The sequence below is a fragment of the Humulus lupulus genome, chromosome 4 (genome assembly GCF_963169125.1).
Source record: "Humulus lupulus chromosome 4, drHumLupu1.1, whole genome shotgun sequence".
Taxonomy (NCBI): domain Eukaryota; kingdom Viridiplantae; phylum Streptophyta; class Magnoliopsida; order Rosales; family Cannabaceae; genus Humulus; species Humulus lupulus.
The window spans coordinates 206,451,245-206,466,614 of NC_084796.1; the positions used below are offsets into that span (position 1 = coordinate 206,451,245).

The 15,370-nt window shown below is 37.4% G+C and overlaps 1 protein-coding gene across 1 annotated transcript; it reads right to left on the reverse strand.

Moving 5' to 3' along the window:
* Positions 1-10,531: 10,531 nt before the first annotated feature.
* LOC133832823 (uncharacterized) lies at positions 10,532-13,774 on the reverse strand. The gene is made up of 3 exons (XM_062263113.1): positions 13,513-13,774; positions 11,964-12,033; positions 10,532-10,795 (listed from the first exon to the last, which is right to left on the reverse strand). Exons 1-3 carry the CDS (start codon positions 13,772-13,774, stop codon positions 10,678-10,680), a joined length of 450 nt encoding a protein of 149 aa, XP_062119097.1. The 3' UTR covers positions 10,532-10,677.
* Between the last annotated feature and the right edge of the window lie 1,596 nt (positions 13,775-15,370).

A 15,370-nucleotide genomic window follows, 5' to 3' on the forward strand; every position in this document is an offset into this window, starting at 1 on the left:
TGGTGTTAAACATTTCAAGGTGGTCTGACGGATCTCCATCTCCATCAAAGTTTGACAAGTGTGGCATTCTGAAGCCTACCGGATATGTAGCCGCCGCAATATTTGGAGCGAAAGGCTTGAGCTCATCCTCTGAGTCGCAATCATCTTTGTCTTTTCCAGATAAAAGTCTCTTCATTTGCACTTCCTTTAGAGCTAGCCTCTCGAGGCTTTGGTCTCTGGTCCCTAGGCTACCTGGGGGCTGTTCGACAGCTCCTATCCTATCATATGCATTTGATGGGCTATTGTCCCTCCAAGCTCAAGCTTGGTTTGGTGGGGCATTCCTATTATCACGTACTATGGATGGACCTCCCTCTTGTCGAGCATAACTAACATCTTCATTCTGAGCTGGATTCCTTCTCTGCAAATTCAGGCGATCACGCAAATTGGGTTGCGACTTGTATCGAGGGCTTTGCACTAAACTCAACTGATTTCTTAGGTTACCCTCGGACCTACCACTATGACGAGTTTCATTCCAGTAACTCCCATTTGCAAAACTTAAAGCTCACAGTTGGGGCCGAGGATCTAGATTTTCAACACATGTCCGTGGGATGTAAGTATTGGTAGATGGGGGACCTACCACTATGATGACTTTCGGTCCAGTAACTCCCATTTGTGAAGCTTACAGCTCGCGGTTGGGGCCAAGGATCTAGATTTTCAACACGTGTCCGTGGGATGTAAGTATTGGCAGATGGGGGAGGATTTCTCCTACTGTCTCCATAAGCTGGAATGTCCCATGTAGGATGAGGTGGCGTTGGATGTCTTATAGGTGACAAGGGATGCCTTATTGGCGAGGCAATCCAGGTCCCATCAGGGCAAACTAGATTAGCCCGCCTCTGTTCTACCCCATTGTCTCTAGCTCTCTGCGCCTGATGTTCTGATCACGACGCAAGAGGATTTGCTGGAAAATTATGCCTCTGTGAGCTTGTCCCAGCCCCTCCCCGTGGATTTTCATAAATATTCCTAGGGACTTGTGAAAGAGGCATCGAACTTGGGGTTGCGGTTCTAACCGACCGACTGACATGCTGATGACCCCTATGAGGGCCACTAGGTTGGGCATTCTGGCAATCACGCCCTGTAGGTACAGAACTTGGGGTGGCAGTCCTGATTGATCATCTTGGTTTGGATCGATTATTCATGTGGGACTTGTGAGACCCACTTTGCCTCTTTCCGACATTAACGTTGGTTGCAAGAGGGGGTAATCGAGCCAAAACTTCCTCAATCTGCCTATTCGCCTTAGCAAGATGGCTTCTCAATTGCATGTTTTCTAATTCGATGGCAGTTAGGTAGTCTGGATTTGGATTCGGTGGCAATGACACTGAACTCCCAGTGTACCATGACCCGCCGGTTGTTTTCCCAGACACTGTTGAATCTTAGGGCCATGTTCGTTCGAAAACAGCGGTATGGTGGGCCTCCTGCCCACCAGGCTGTTCTATCTCATTATTGGGCATTGAGCAAGTGAGCACCATGATGTGAATCGACTGGGATCTTGATGAAGCAATAATTTTCCTCTCAATGAAAACACCAAACTGTTGACGTGATTTTTTGCCAACAGTGTATTAAGAAATAATACAGGTAGATCAGTGCTTAATAAATGGTAATGAAAAATAAATGAATTCACTCAAGAACACAAAATTTTTACGTGGTTCAGTGGTTACAATCCACCTAGTCCATGAGTTTATATTATTACTGTTTCACTCTCTCTATTTTGGCAGAGTTTTGGTATTACAGAAAAATGGTCCCCCTTCCTATCCAATATTCCTAGTATTTATAAGGGAATTTCATGGACAAATTTGGGTAACCACGTGAGTCAATCACACATTTACATAACTATTACATGTAATACAAATAATTCCCATTTATATTGGGATATGATCTGATCACAAGGCAAATGTACTCCTAATATTTGGGATATTAAATATGACAGCTTGGTCACAAATATATGTATAACGGGATCCCGAGTCTCTGGGGATCTGCAGATATGCAGTATACTAGAACTACCACGAGCTGGATATCTCCTCCAAGCTCGTGCTTCAATAGCTATTTTAATATTCTGAGCTCGTGCTTCACAGCCTTCATGTCCGTAGCTCAGGTTAAACACAGGACGTCTAACACCACACATGACCACATGAAACTGGAGTTGTCCATGTGGATAATAAGCAGATATCATTCTCTTGGTTATTTCTTCATATATTTATTTGCCAGCTGTACCCGAGCTGAGTGAATGAACTCGGGCTAAAATTAGGGTACAACACAATTGAATTGTTATTGAAAGAAATATCAAAACCTTGTTCATACAACATAGAAATAAAAATTAAGTGTTTAGTAAATCTAGGAATAAAATAAACATTGTCCAAAATAAGAAATTTATTTTTATCAAATTCTAAACGGGATGTTCCAACTGCTTTGGTAGAGACGATCTGACGACTGCGAACCCTCATAGTCACCTCCTCATCAGCAAGCTCCCTCGAAGAACTAAGAATTTGTAAAGAAAAGCAAACATGGTTAGTCCCACCAGAATCAACAATCCAGGATGATGTATCATCTTCCATTGAACAAGCTTCTAAAACAAGTAAATCATATTTACCTTTCTTATTCTCTTTAGGTCTGAGAGATACTTAGGACAATTTCTCTTCCAATGACCCTTAACTCCACAATGAAAGCATGTCCCTTTGAGCTGCTTTTTCTTGGAAGTTTTGTTATCGTTATTCTCTTTGTTCTCATTGCCTTTAGATGAATTTTTAGGCTTCTTTTTCTGTTTGTCATTGTCCTTTTCATTGAATTTCTTTCTCTTCTTATTTTTCCTTTTTGAAGAGGAAGGTTTAGAATCAGCAACATTTGCTTCTTCTACTTTTGTATTACTCTTATTGAGTGATTCAAAAGTCTGCAACTCATTTAACAGCTAAGTCAAATTATACTTCAACTTGTTCATAACATAGTTGGTAGTAAATGTGGAAAAAGCTGGTGTGAGTGATTCAAGTATCAGGCTAACTTGAGTCCTCTCATTAGTGGGTTCTCCATGAACTTCTGCATCATGCATTGTATGGATCATGTTTAGAACATGACTCTGACAGAAACTCCTTTCTTCATTCTCATGTTCATATAGGCTCTAGTAGCCTCATGTCTCCATTGATCGGATTGCTGTCCAAACATGGCTTGAAGAGACTCCCATATCTCATATGTAATCTCCATTTCTTATGCTTCTTTTTTAGTACATCACTTATACTAGCAAGCATGTAGCATTTAGCCTTGTTGTTGGATAAAATCCAAGCATCATACTTCTCCCTAGCAGTTTTGGGAGCAGTTGCAGGAGGGACCTTATGACATTCCATAGTAAAGACAAACTTGGGGTTCTCACAAATAAACACAATGTTCATGTTTGATTTCCATTTCATAAAATTATCACCTGTAAGTTTCTCATTTATGAGTAAAGCAGTAACAACGTTTGAGCTAGACATTATTGCTGAAATAAATAAATAAATAAAATGAATTTAGCACGTATAATGAATATCAATAATTTTTGGAATAGAATATGATGCACGAATGCAATAAATTTAAATAACACACAATAATTATTATTAATTTCGCAATAAATTAATTTGAAAATTAATGGACCAACCTTAGGGTAGGTTAGACTATTCCCAAATTAATTTTGAGAAAATTTTCAAATTCATAAGTGAAAACTTAAAATCAACTATTTTATGTTTTGATTTACAAACAATCGCTTGTTTGGTCAAGATTAACGAGTTCGCCTGAAAGCCTAGTTAACCTTTGTGAGTGTAACCCATTATTTTAGATTAATGACTTAAGTCAAGAGTGTGTGTTAGTGTTAGTCAAACTTGAAATACATCACTCAATCCTATTCATTAAAGAAGTTAACCTTGAATCATAACACAGTCAAAAACCTTCCTTAGGGGGATGCAAAAGGCACCTCAAGGCCCATTCCGTGAAACATCAATGTTAAATAACAATGGAGACCATATGAGTATTTGTTATATCTCCTTATCCCACTCACTTATTTAGAATATGTGTTTTCTCAAAACATCCTATGCTTTTAAATTAATTAAATTATCCAATTACTTTAACAAATTTTTTTTCTAATAATTACTAATCTCATTAAGCAAGATTTCATCAATATACTAAATAGTCCCTTAAACTATCTAGTCTATAAATAATCTAATTATTAAGAATATCATTTTCCTATCTAATAAAACTAAATATCAAATAGGTTTTGAAATAAACAATTAAAATCAATTTACCGCTTTCTTCTAGAATAAACTAGATTAATTATATGATTCATTAAATGCATATAATCAAATAGGACGTTCCTAATCAAAACATGTTTCTAATCGTTATGAGATGCATGCTTTAATTAGATACTCTGTGGGCAATATGTATGGCATGTTACAATGCATGATAATGCTATCAAAAAAATTTAATACATTTAAACATTTAAATAAATAAATAAGTGCGAGTCGAGTATTTTTGGTATTTTTAGAAAAATTACAAAACTTGCAAAATATACAACAAAAATGTAAATATTATTTAAGGCCTAAATAAGATCCTCTATCTTCATTATTTGGGCCTTCAAAGTAATCTTGGTCCACTTTCACCTCTATCCATTTTAATTTTGAATTAAAATAACTTTTGTTTTCCCTGTTTTGCACCCGTAACACGTGACATGACCCAATGGGTTCGTGGGCCCTTTTAAAGAGGTCCGGGCCCATCCTGAGCCCAATGAACTGGGAAGGAAGAAATCCTGATAGCCCAATCATCATCGAGCCTAACAACGTTCGATGGGTGCGAGCATAATGAAGGAACCAGGACTAAGATGCAGGCCCAACTCATCTTCCTAGTCCTGACCTACCTATATCCTCCGGGATGCCAATTGAGGTGGCAGACTAACTAGTCGATGGAGATAGACCTTATCAAGAATCCAGGGGAGATACTCAGTGTCACGATGTCCATCTTGGAAAATGAACCCAAGTCCTGGTGAACAAACCAAAACCCCAATAAGTGAACCGGGACATTAATAAATGAATCCAGACCAAACTTCCAGATAGGGCAAGCCTAGCTAGCCCCAATGCTGACTTGTCGCCATGAAATTTGGCAGTTGGTCTCCTCAGCTAACTTGCAGAAGAGGGTACGCACAAAACGTACACTGTTCCTAAGAAACAGTACTGCCACTACTCTGACAGATCCTGTCCCTAGGATTCCCTTAGGAGTCCATGCGGACCAGTCCGAGCTAACGTACAATGGGAAACTATAAGGCTTGGCCACGCCTGAGCTGGCCTAATGGGCCCAAATTAACTACATTTTATTATGTAACATTCTTTGTATTATGACTCCATTAGCGAGCAAACCGTGATTACATCCCTATTGGGCCTGGATTAGTCCGGCCCAAGCCCACTGCGCTTGACTCCCTATATATAAGGCCAGTTGTGCATTGTAGCAAGGATCCCATATTTTCTTTTGTAAGAAAATACTCTGATAAAACTTGTAGAAAACTCCATTGTCGAAAGCTCTCTTAGTCCTAATACAATTGACTCGTGGACTAAAGCTCATTAACGCCCCAACCACGTAAAAACTATGAATTTTCATCTCTAATTCTTTCTTTTCAGCTCTTGTTTCTTAATATATTTCTAGTTTTCGAAAGACTCGGTAAATATTTTGGCGCTTTCATTGAGAGCTGAAAGAAGCGTGAATCATTCTCGATCATCTGCAAAAATGGTGAACGCTAGGCATACCGTGTTTGATCTTGCTCACCAGCAACAGCAACACAATGGAGAAACATTGCCCAACCAACCGTTTCCTCAAGATCAACCCGAGGACACGCCTTATCAGGGGCCTCTGCTCGACGATTCCCAAAACTTCAGAGACGGAGGTGACTACAACGAAGGCTATTACAAGGAAGATGAAGGGGAATATGAGGATCACGAGGCCGAAAACCCATTGATCTTGACGAGAAGGATATGGATCCTGAGCAGGAGGATCCAGAGGTGATTCGCCTGAGACAACAAGTCCTGGATCAAGAATCCAAGATAGGTGAACAAAAAGAAGCCACCCGCCAAATGAAAGAGTCCCTCCTGGCTCTTCAGGCCTTTATTGCTGCCCAAGGATTGGCAGCTAATCCTTCAGCCGTTCCTTCTACAGGAACGCAACCACCTGTCCCACCTATGAGGACTGGCGTACCAAATGACTCTAGCCCTATTCCTCCTCCGGGACTATCTTCACATCCCGAAGCCGGTCCATTGAATCCTGCTCATGAGAAAGGAAAGGCCAAAATGGCTGATCTTGTTGGAAAAACAAACCCCCAGAAGAAAAGCACATCCCATTCCAAGAACCGGGGCTAACCCAGGGCGACTCCCTAGGAAAGAACAGATGAGTCCTATCCCAGGACGGGATCATCCGAACAATCTGCAGGAGAAGCGCCTACAAGGTATTAAGCCCAGGAATGTCCCTAAACAGGACGAACGAGAACCACACTTTTATCCCAACACTTCAGTGAACAAGGATCATGAAGGGAGAAAACACGGAGAAGAGCCGAAAGCAATTATTTTGGGAGACGATACTTCCCGAGTAGACTTGCGTGACGACCTCAACGCCTGAAAGGAGAGGGGCCGCAAGGAAAAGATTCACCCCCGAGGGGGCGACTTGAGGAATAAACTCAACGATAGGAGGAACGAGAGAGTGCACCAAGATGATGGAATGGCCAGACAATTCATGGAATAGCTGGCCACTCTTAAAAAATTCACGGACTGCTTGGTCCAGAAATAAGAAGGCGGAGGTTCTGGTTCCGAAGAAGAGGAAAAAGAGCCATGCGCCAAGCACATACTGGACGTTGTGCTACCAATGGGGTTCAAGATGCCGGACCTACCCGCCTATACCGGGAACACAGACCCCATAGATCACTTCTCCTGCTACAATCAATTGGTGACTGTAGCTCATGTCTGCGACAATGACAAGTGCCTATGTTTCTCAATCACTAAGGCTGGACCCGCAAAAGTGTGGTGGAAAATACTTAAGGCAGGATCGATCTAGTCTTTGTCTGGATTACAATCAACATTTCCTAAATAGTTCGTGGCTGCCATAAAGCTGGACATGCAAGTTAGTGCACTGGCTAATGTTAAGCAACATCCCATAGATACCCTTAGGGCTTACATCCAGCACTTTATGGAGGAAGCCTCAAAACCTAACGTGGATGATGAACAATGCCTGGTGGCTCTCTAGTTTGGGATTAGAGCAGGGTCCCCTCTCTGGGATGACATGTAGGCAGTAAGGTGGCCACTCTTGAAGAATTCATCAACAGGGCCCAAGGTTTCATCAACTGGGAAGAGGCCTGGATCCAAGCCTTTGGGTGGCAGCCAACAACCTAGTCGATCGCCCAAACCTTCCCTGGATATGGAGGGCAGTATCTGACAAATATCTATCCGGCACCCCCAACAATGGTCGGATCCGCTGGGACCCTTAGGATGCCATTACTGACCCTGGCGGTCTATAGGCCCACTTCAATGTGGTATGCTGCAGCTCCATCAACCCCATTTTCTGGGTATAGAGTGGCACCCACCGGGTATAGTGCCGCTCCTGGTGGTGCCCCACTGCCTCAAGCCAGAGTAGCCAAGGAAAGCATAAACCCGTCTCCGGAAAAGAGATCGGACAAGAGTCAGAACCAATCCGAGCCATCAAAGAAGGGAAAAAAGGGGTACGAACCCCAATAAATGGAATATACCAACCTGGTGGACACTTGGAAAAATATCTACCTAGCAACGGGCAACATAGTCCATTAGTAGAAGCCAGCCCCCATGTTTAAAGGGGGAAATAATTTGATGGACACCAACATAAGGTGTGCCTACCACAAGGATGTGGGTCACATGACCGAAGAATGTCGTCAGCTGAAGGACGAGATCGAGAACCTAATCAAACTAGGCATCTCCACCAATGGGTCAGGATAATAACATGGGTTTTGGGATTGCCAGCAGTTCCCAGAAAACCTATGGCCCTAAGCGCACCTGGATCATACCAACCTCCTGATGGAGGGTACGCTACAGGTTCAGGAGTACAAGCCCTCTAGAGGCCCCCAATAATGCAAGCACCTGGGCCCGGAATACCATATCCTCTTGGAACCGTGCTTCCACGGGTAGATGGCCACTTGGCCACCATATCAGGAGGCCTGCATTTGGGAGGGCCATCTTGGAATGATAAGAAAAGGTATATCAGCGAGCTCGATCATGAACATGAGGTATGCGCCTTGGTCCAAACATCGACCCAGCGCCCGAAGTTAATGAACCTGCCCATTATGTTGACGGAAGAAGATGCCCGAAACGTTCATTTCTCACATCATGACCCTTTGTGATTGATGCCTAAATCACCAACAAAAGGGTATCCTAAGTGTTGGTGAGTGATGGGAGCTTCGTCAACGTACTGTTCAAGCCGACATTCATAGCAATTGGATTGATAGAGGCAGATCTGGCCTCAAGGCCAATGCAGATCTACGGCTTCAATGGGGATTCATTACTCCCGATGGGTAAGATCCAACTACCTGTGACGTTGGGGAATGAGGTTTAGGGCTCGTTCAAATATTGCACCTTCATAGTGGTAGACTTCCCCACTGCGTACCATGTAATTTTTGGCCGTCCCGCTTTAGTCGATTTTGGCGCCATCACCTCCATCCGCCATCTCTGCATGAAGTTCCCATGCGATAACAGAGGAGTAGGAATTATGAGGGGATATCAAAAAAGCGCTCAAAAAGTGTTATTACATCTCTGCCCGACCAATCTACATGGTTCGCAAATAGCCTCTTGAAGAGGAAAATGCTAATCCAATCCCACCACTACAGCCAACTTGGAGGGTGATCCGGGAGGATGATGAATTGGATCCGCAGATAAAAGCGGATATGGCATTAGAACCCATGGAGGAGTTGGAAGAGGTGTGCATCAATGATAGCAACCCGACCAAAGTAATCTGACTCGGGAGGAACCTGAACTCGAAGGTCAGAGTAGCCATAATTTCCTGGGTGAAAGAGAACCAGGATGTCCTGGCCTGGTCTCATTCGGATATGACCGGGATTGATCGTAACGTCGTATGTCACGCCTTGAACATTGATGTAAATGCAACTCCCGTCTGGTAGAAGCAGAGACCCTAGGGGTGGAGAGGGCAGAAGCTCTCAAATTAGAAGTTGAGAAGTTGTCCTCAATCCCGTTTGGCTGGCAAATCCGGTGTTGGTACCAAAGTCGACCGGATGTGGAGGACTTGCATCGACTTAACCAATTTTAACAAGGCCCACCTGAAAGATTGCTTCCCTCTACCTTAGATTGTCTAGATGGTGGGTGCTACATCTAGGTATGAGTTGTTGAGTTTCATGGATGCCTATTCCGGCTACAACCAGATCTCAATGCATGTAGCCGACCAGGGACACACCAGCTTCCAAATGGACAAAAGTGTATACTGCTACATCGTCATGCCCTTCGAGCTTAAGAATGCTGGGGCCACCTATCAGAGGCTGGTCAATAGGATGTTCCGGAACCAACTGGGGAAGAACATGGAAGGACATGTTGGTCAAATCCATGACCTCGGCCGAACACGCGGATGATCTGGTAGAAGCTTTTTCCATCATCTGGAAATATGGGATGAAGTTGAACCACAAAAAGTGCACCTTTGGCGTGGCATCCGAGAAGTTTCTGGGCTTCATAGTAAGCACGAGGGGAATAGAAGCCAACCCAAACAAGAACAGAGCATTGATCGAGATGCCTTTGCTACAAAAGCATAAAGACGTTCAAAGCTTATTAGGAAGAATAACAGCTTTGAGCCACTTTGTCTCGAAGTCCATGGACAAGTGCATCCCATTCTTCAATATACTTCGCGGAAGCCAGAGGTTTGAATGGACGACCGAGTGTGAAGAGGCCTACTAGAAATTAAAAGAGCATTTCGCCTAAGCGCTAATCTTGTCGAAACCAATGGATGGGGAGCTCCCCTACGAAAATTGCATAAGAAGTCGGTTAAAAACTGACCTATAAACGTTCATAAGTCGGTTTGGAACCGACTTCCCATGCAATGACTTACCATGTAAACACATTGTAGGTCGGTTGGCGCCAAACCGACTTATGGTGTACAACATGGTAAGTCAGTTGTACAATCGACCTATGGTGTACAACATGGTAGGTCGGTTGTCCAACTGACTTATGGTGTACAACATGGTAGGTCGGTTGTCCAACTGACCTATGGTGTACAACATGGTAAGTCAGTTGTACAACCGTCCTATAGCAACATGATAGGTCGGTTGTCCAACTGACCTATGGTGAACAACATTGTAAGTCAGTTGTCCAACTGACCTATGGTGAACAACATAGAAGGTCGGTTGTCCAACCGACTTGTAGCATTCTATTTTTTTTCTTCATATTAACCAGTATTTTTTCATATTAACTTATAAAACCCTCACACTATTGAAATTGAGCACCAAATAAAATAAAACCAATATCAAAATTACTAAAGTCACAAATAAATAAAATACACTTAACATCACCAATATATATCAATAAATTTACAATATTTAAATCTGTGAAAAATCAAACTTAAATCTATATAATTTTACAATATTCAGTATATATATATAACACAAATATAGATACTCTGATCTATGCAAATTTACATGTATAACTCAAAGTACAAATACCCAACTCCAACCATAAGAAGCAGAGCAACGAACTTCATGACCACCACAGGCACTCCGATAGGCGCCAACATCATTCTTTGTTGTACCAATCTGAAATCACATTCAGGTATATAAGAAACCATTGCATTAAAATCTCTATAAATGACTCAATATAATCAATTATAGTAAAATTTACATATGCTCTGTTACATAGAGTTGATAAAAGAAATTTGTTGCCTAGTGATAATAGAAAAAATATCATAATCCAAGTGTAGAGGTGATACATAAACTGAACTTATAGTATCTCTCACAAGAATTATAATTCATGAAATAAACAAATTTATAAACATAAGTTTGAGTCCTATATTACGGCTCTACTACAAGAATATAGAAACAAAAATGATAACTATATGTTTAATTTTTTTCTAAAACCATCTCAGTTCAAAACAAGTGCAATTATTAGAGAAGTAATCACCTCCAATACAATTCCAAATAAAGAATGCTTAATAGAAAATGAAATCTTCAATGAAAAATATACACTCGATCCCTCTGTCTATACATTATCAGAAATTACTTGTATTTATTTTCATGTACCCCTGAACTATGTTTAAGTACAATTCTAGATCCCTCTGACTCAATTTTGCATTTGTAACTTTTAAAGAGAATAAGAATTGTGAGAAGTTGTCTAGACTTCCGAGATTGATATACATCACTCAATCGTATCAGTTAAACAAATTTAACCAAATCCAAGTGATTGAATAAACTATAAGCAAAAAGGAAATAGTGACCCAGAATCCCATGCATACAAAAACACCCAGAAATGATCTCAAGTAACTAAAAAAAATCTTGAAACTTTAGAAAGAAACCCGTGTTCTCCAACTACAAGAAATAAAAAATTCTAAACACCCATAAGGAAAACTCATCATATGTTTCAAAAAACCAAAAACACAGAATAGCTACAAAAAATTGAAAGAATCAATACTTCTCTAACAACTCGTCAAAACAGAGCAAAGGAAAATTGATCATTGAAATGTCCAAATCAAAACTCTAATGTTATTATGTAGGTCACTATTAAAAAAAAAATGAATGTGTGAAATCAGTAAAACCGTATACGTCCAAATCAAAACTCATTCATTAGCTTCTGAACAATGAATTCCCAATATAAAAAAATAAAACAAAACGAAAAATTAGTGATCATCCCAAATTTATTTATTAAGTTTCTATTTTCCAGAAAAAATAGCAAATGTCTAAAAAATGATATTGGGATCCTTATGCATACCTTGGCCGAGGATGCAACTTCTGCAAAAGATCCTTCAAATCCCTTTGGTGTCTATATTCATAAGTTAAGCCTAACAATCGCACAATGTTTATATTAACAATCTATGCCTTGAAATAACACAAGAAGTTTGAGAAATAAGATAAATGTAAAATAAGAGGATTAAAATAATTGACATTTGTATCTTGGCATATATTACTTATACATATATATATTATATTTTTTATAATATATTCTAACAAATCAAAGCATTATTATAGAAAAAAGATATAGAAAATAAATAGCATTATATGAGCTTATAAATATACAAATAGCACTATATGAGCATATCAATATATATTTATAGGATATGTGATCAAACTTAAAATTAGTGGTACTGTAATATGTAGGAGTTCCTACTTGAACACTTTTCTCTGTTTTTTTCTTTACCATTCTAGCTAATAAATAAAAAGTTACCTACTTTTGGTAGTACCATGGTCATAATGTAACATGGAACTCTTTCATCTGTCTCCTCACTATGTCGCATATCACGTACAAAAACCAAAAAATTAATTGGATAATCATATAATATATAGGATTTGTTCCATGGAAAGCATGTGATCATTGAAGGCAGCCAAAGAATATCCATTATGCTTGTTCTGTTATATTATCTAGCATTGCTTAAGTTTTTAACTTTTAATAATTATTTATACTAAAAAAACGAGGCCCAAAAAGAAAAACTAATATCTTGTTTGATACAAACTTGAAACTTTCAAAGAAAATTGCCAGCCTTGAATGCAACCACAGTTTGTCAACAAATACCATTGAAACTAGTTGGTATTATAGGAATCACTCAAACATATTAAGACCTAATTCAATGCACAACACCAACTATAAGACCTGCTTGCAGAAGGAAATTGACCAAAAAATGGGAACAAAGCTTCCTAGATTTTCTTTCTACTTCTTTTTTTTCCAAAGTTTTACTGGTAAACATAAGCAAATAGAAAGCAGAGAGAAATAATGATTTGCTTGCCTGAGTGAGACCACCTTGCTTTTGACCCAAAGTGAGGCCTAAAGGCTTGTCGACCTCAACCTTTCAACAATTATTCTACCGCTTTGACATTAAGCCATACCCTTTACAACTAAAACCAACAAATTATATACCAAATCAAAACAACAATTAGATTTTTCAAAAAAGAATATCTTAATACCATTTCCATATCTTAACACGGAAAATGCCTAGTTTATACACACCAAAATCAAAACCCATAACCATTAACAATTTTATAATTAATAAATCAGTAATCAAAGATTTTCAAATGGTACTACTTATATTCTGCAAAAGAAGGTGTCGATTTTATGTTTTTTAACATATTATTAAGAAACAAGATTATAAATTGCTCAATTCGCTCTTCTAAGCATAATACAAACCCAATATACCAAAACAAACATTTAATTTAACTTGTATTAATTAAAATAAACAAGCTCTTCTGCATAACATATACAAACCCAAAACAAAACAAAAAAAAACCATTGAACTGAAAAAAAAATACCATGGAAAAGAAAGATTCACCCTTGAAATCCTTATCCGGGAAATACTTTGATGACGGAAACGTTAGAGAGGCGTAAGAGCAGCAGAGGGTGAGAGACACTGAATGTAAGAGTGTGAGAGGTTGAGAGAGGTTGCGGTTGAAAATTACTTTTGGGAGAAGAAGGTGATCAGAAAGGGTGAGAGAAAGATGAAAGGGGTTTGAGAAAATAGGGTTTCTTTTCTCTAAATTGTATTGAGAAAGAAATGAAAAATAATGCGGGAATTTAAAAAAATTTCCCACCATCATTTCGTGATGGAAAAGTATTTTATAATGACATGGAAGTCGGTTCTACCCAACCACGTCATTTAATAAATTATTAAAGAAATATTCTAAATTAATTTATGAAGTTTTTTATTTTTAAATTATAAATACAATTAAATTAAAATATATTCGTATTCATAAAAATTAAATTATTTTTTTAATTACAAATAATTTATTAATTTATTTATATTTCAAAAATTATAATATATGTAATATTAATAAGTATATATTTTTTTATACTTATTTCATACCCAAATAAATTATATATATGTACTGTTTAAATAAATTAATACATTTTCAAATTTCAATAATATAAAACAAATTAGAATATCTTTAATAATGTATTTTATAATGACATGGTAGGTCGGTTCTACAGAAACAACCTACCATGTCACATGATAAGTCATTTCTTACACAACCGACATACCATGTCATCTAAAAAATTATTAAAGATATACTCTAAATTATTTTATAAAGTTTTTTATTTTAAATTATAAATATTATTAAATTAAAATATTTTCTTGTTTATTAAAATGAAATTAATTTTTTAATTACAAATAATTTATTAATTTTTTATATTTAAAAAATTATTATATATGTAGTATTAATAAGTATATATATTTTTATACTTATTTCATACCCAAATAAATTATATATATATGTATTGTTTAAATAAATTAATATATTTTAAAATTTCAATAATATAAAACAAATTAGAGTATCTTTAATAATGTATTTTTATAATGATATGGTAGGTCGGTTCTACACAACCGACCTACCATGTCACATGAGAAGTCATTTCCCATACAACCGACTTACCATGTCATCTAAAAAATTATTAAAGGGATACTCTAAATTATTTTATAAAGTTTTTTTATTTTAAATTAAAATATTTTATTCTTTATAAAAATGAAATTAATTTTTTTAATTACAAATAATTTATTAATTTATTTATATTTAAAAAATTATTATATATGTAATATTAATAAGTATATTTTTTTATACTTATTTCATACCCAAATAAATTATATATATGTATTGTTTAAATAAATTAACATATTTTAAAATTTCAATAATATAAAACAAATTAGAGTATCTTTAATAATGTATTTTTATAATGACATGGTAGGTCGGTTCTACACAACCGACCTACCATGTCACATGAGAAGTCATTTCCCACACAACCGACCTACCATGTCATCTAAAAAATTATTAAAGAGATACTCTAAATTGTTTTATAAAGTTTTTTATTTTAAATTATAAATACTATTAAATTAAAATATTTTATTGTTTATAAAAATCAAATTAATTTGTTTTAATTACAAATACTTTATTAATTTATTTATATTTCAAAAATTATAATACATGTAATATTAATAAGTATATATTTTTTATACTTATTTCATACCTAAATAAATTATATATATGTATTCTTTAAATAAATTAATATGTTTTAAAATTTCAATAATATAAAACAAAGTATAGTATCTTTAATAATGTATTTTTATAATGACATGGTAGGTCATTTCTACACAACCGACCTACCATGTCGCATGAGAAGTCATTTCCCATACAACC

Coding starts and splice junctions, on each gene's coding strand:
- LOC133832823 (XM_062263113.1), bottom strand. CDS start 13,774: ATGGTGGGAAATTTTTTTAAATTCCCGCATTATTTTTCATTTCTTTCT. Junction 12,034..13,512: donor CCCGGATAAGGATTTCAAGG/GTGAATCTTTCT, acceptor TGCGATTGTTAG/GCTTAACTTATGAATATAGA. Junction 10,796..11,963: donor AAGTTGCATCCTCGGCCAAG/GTATGCATAAGG, acceptor ATGTGATTTCAG/ATTGGTACAACAAAGAATGA.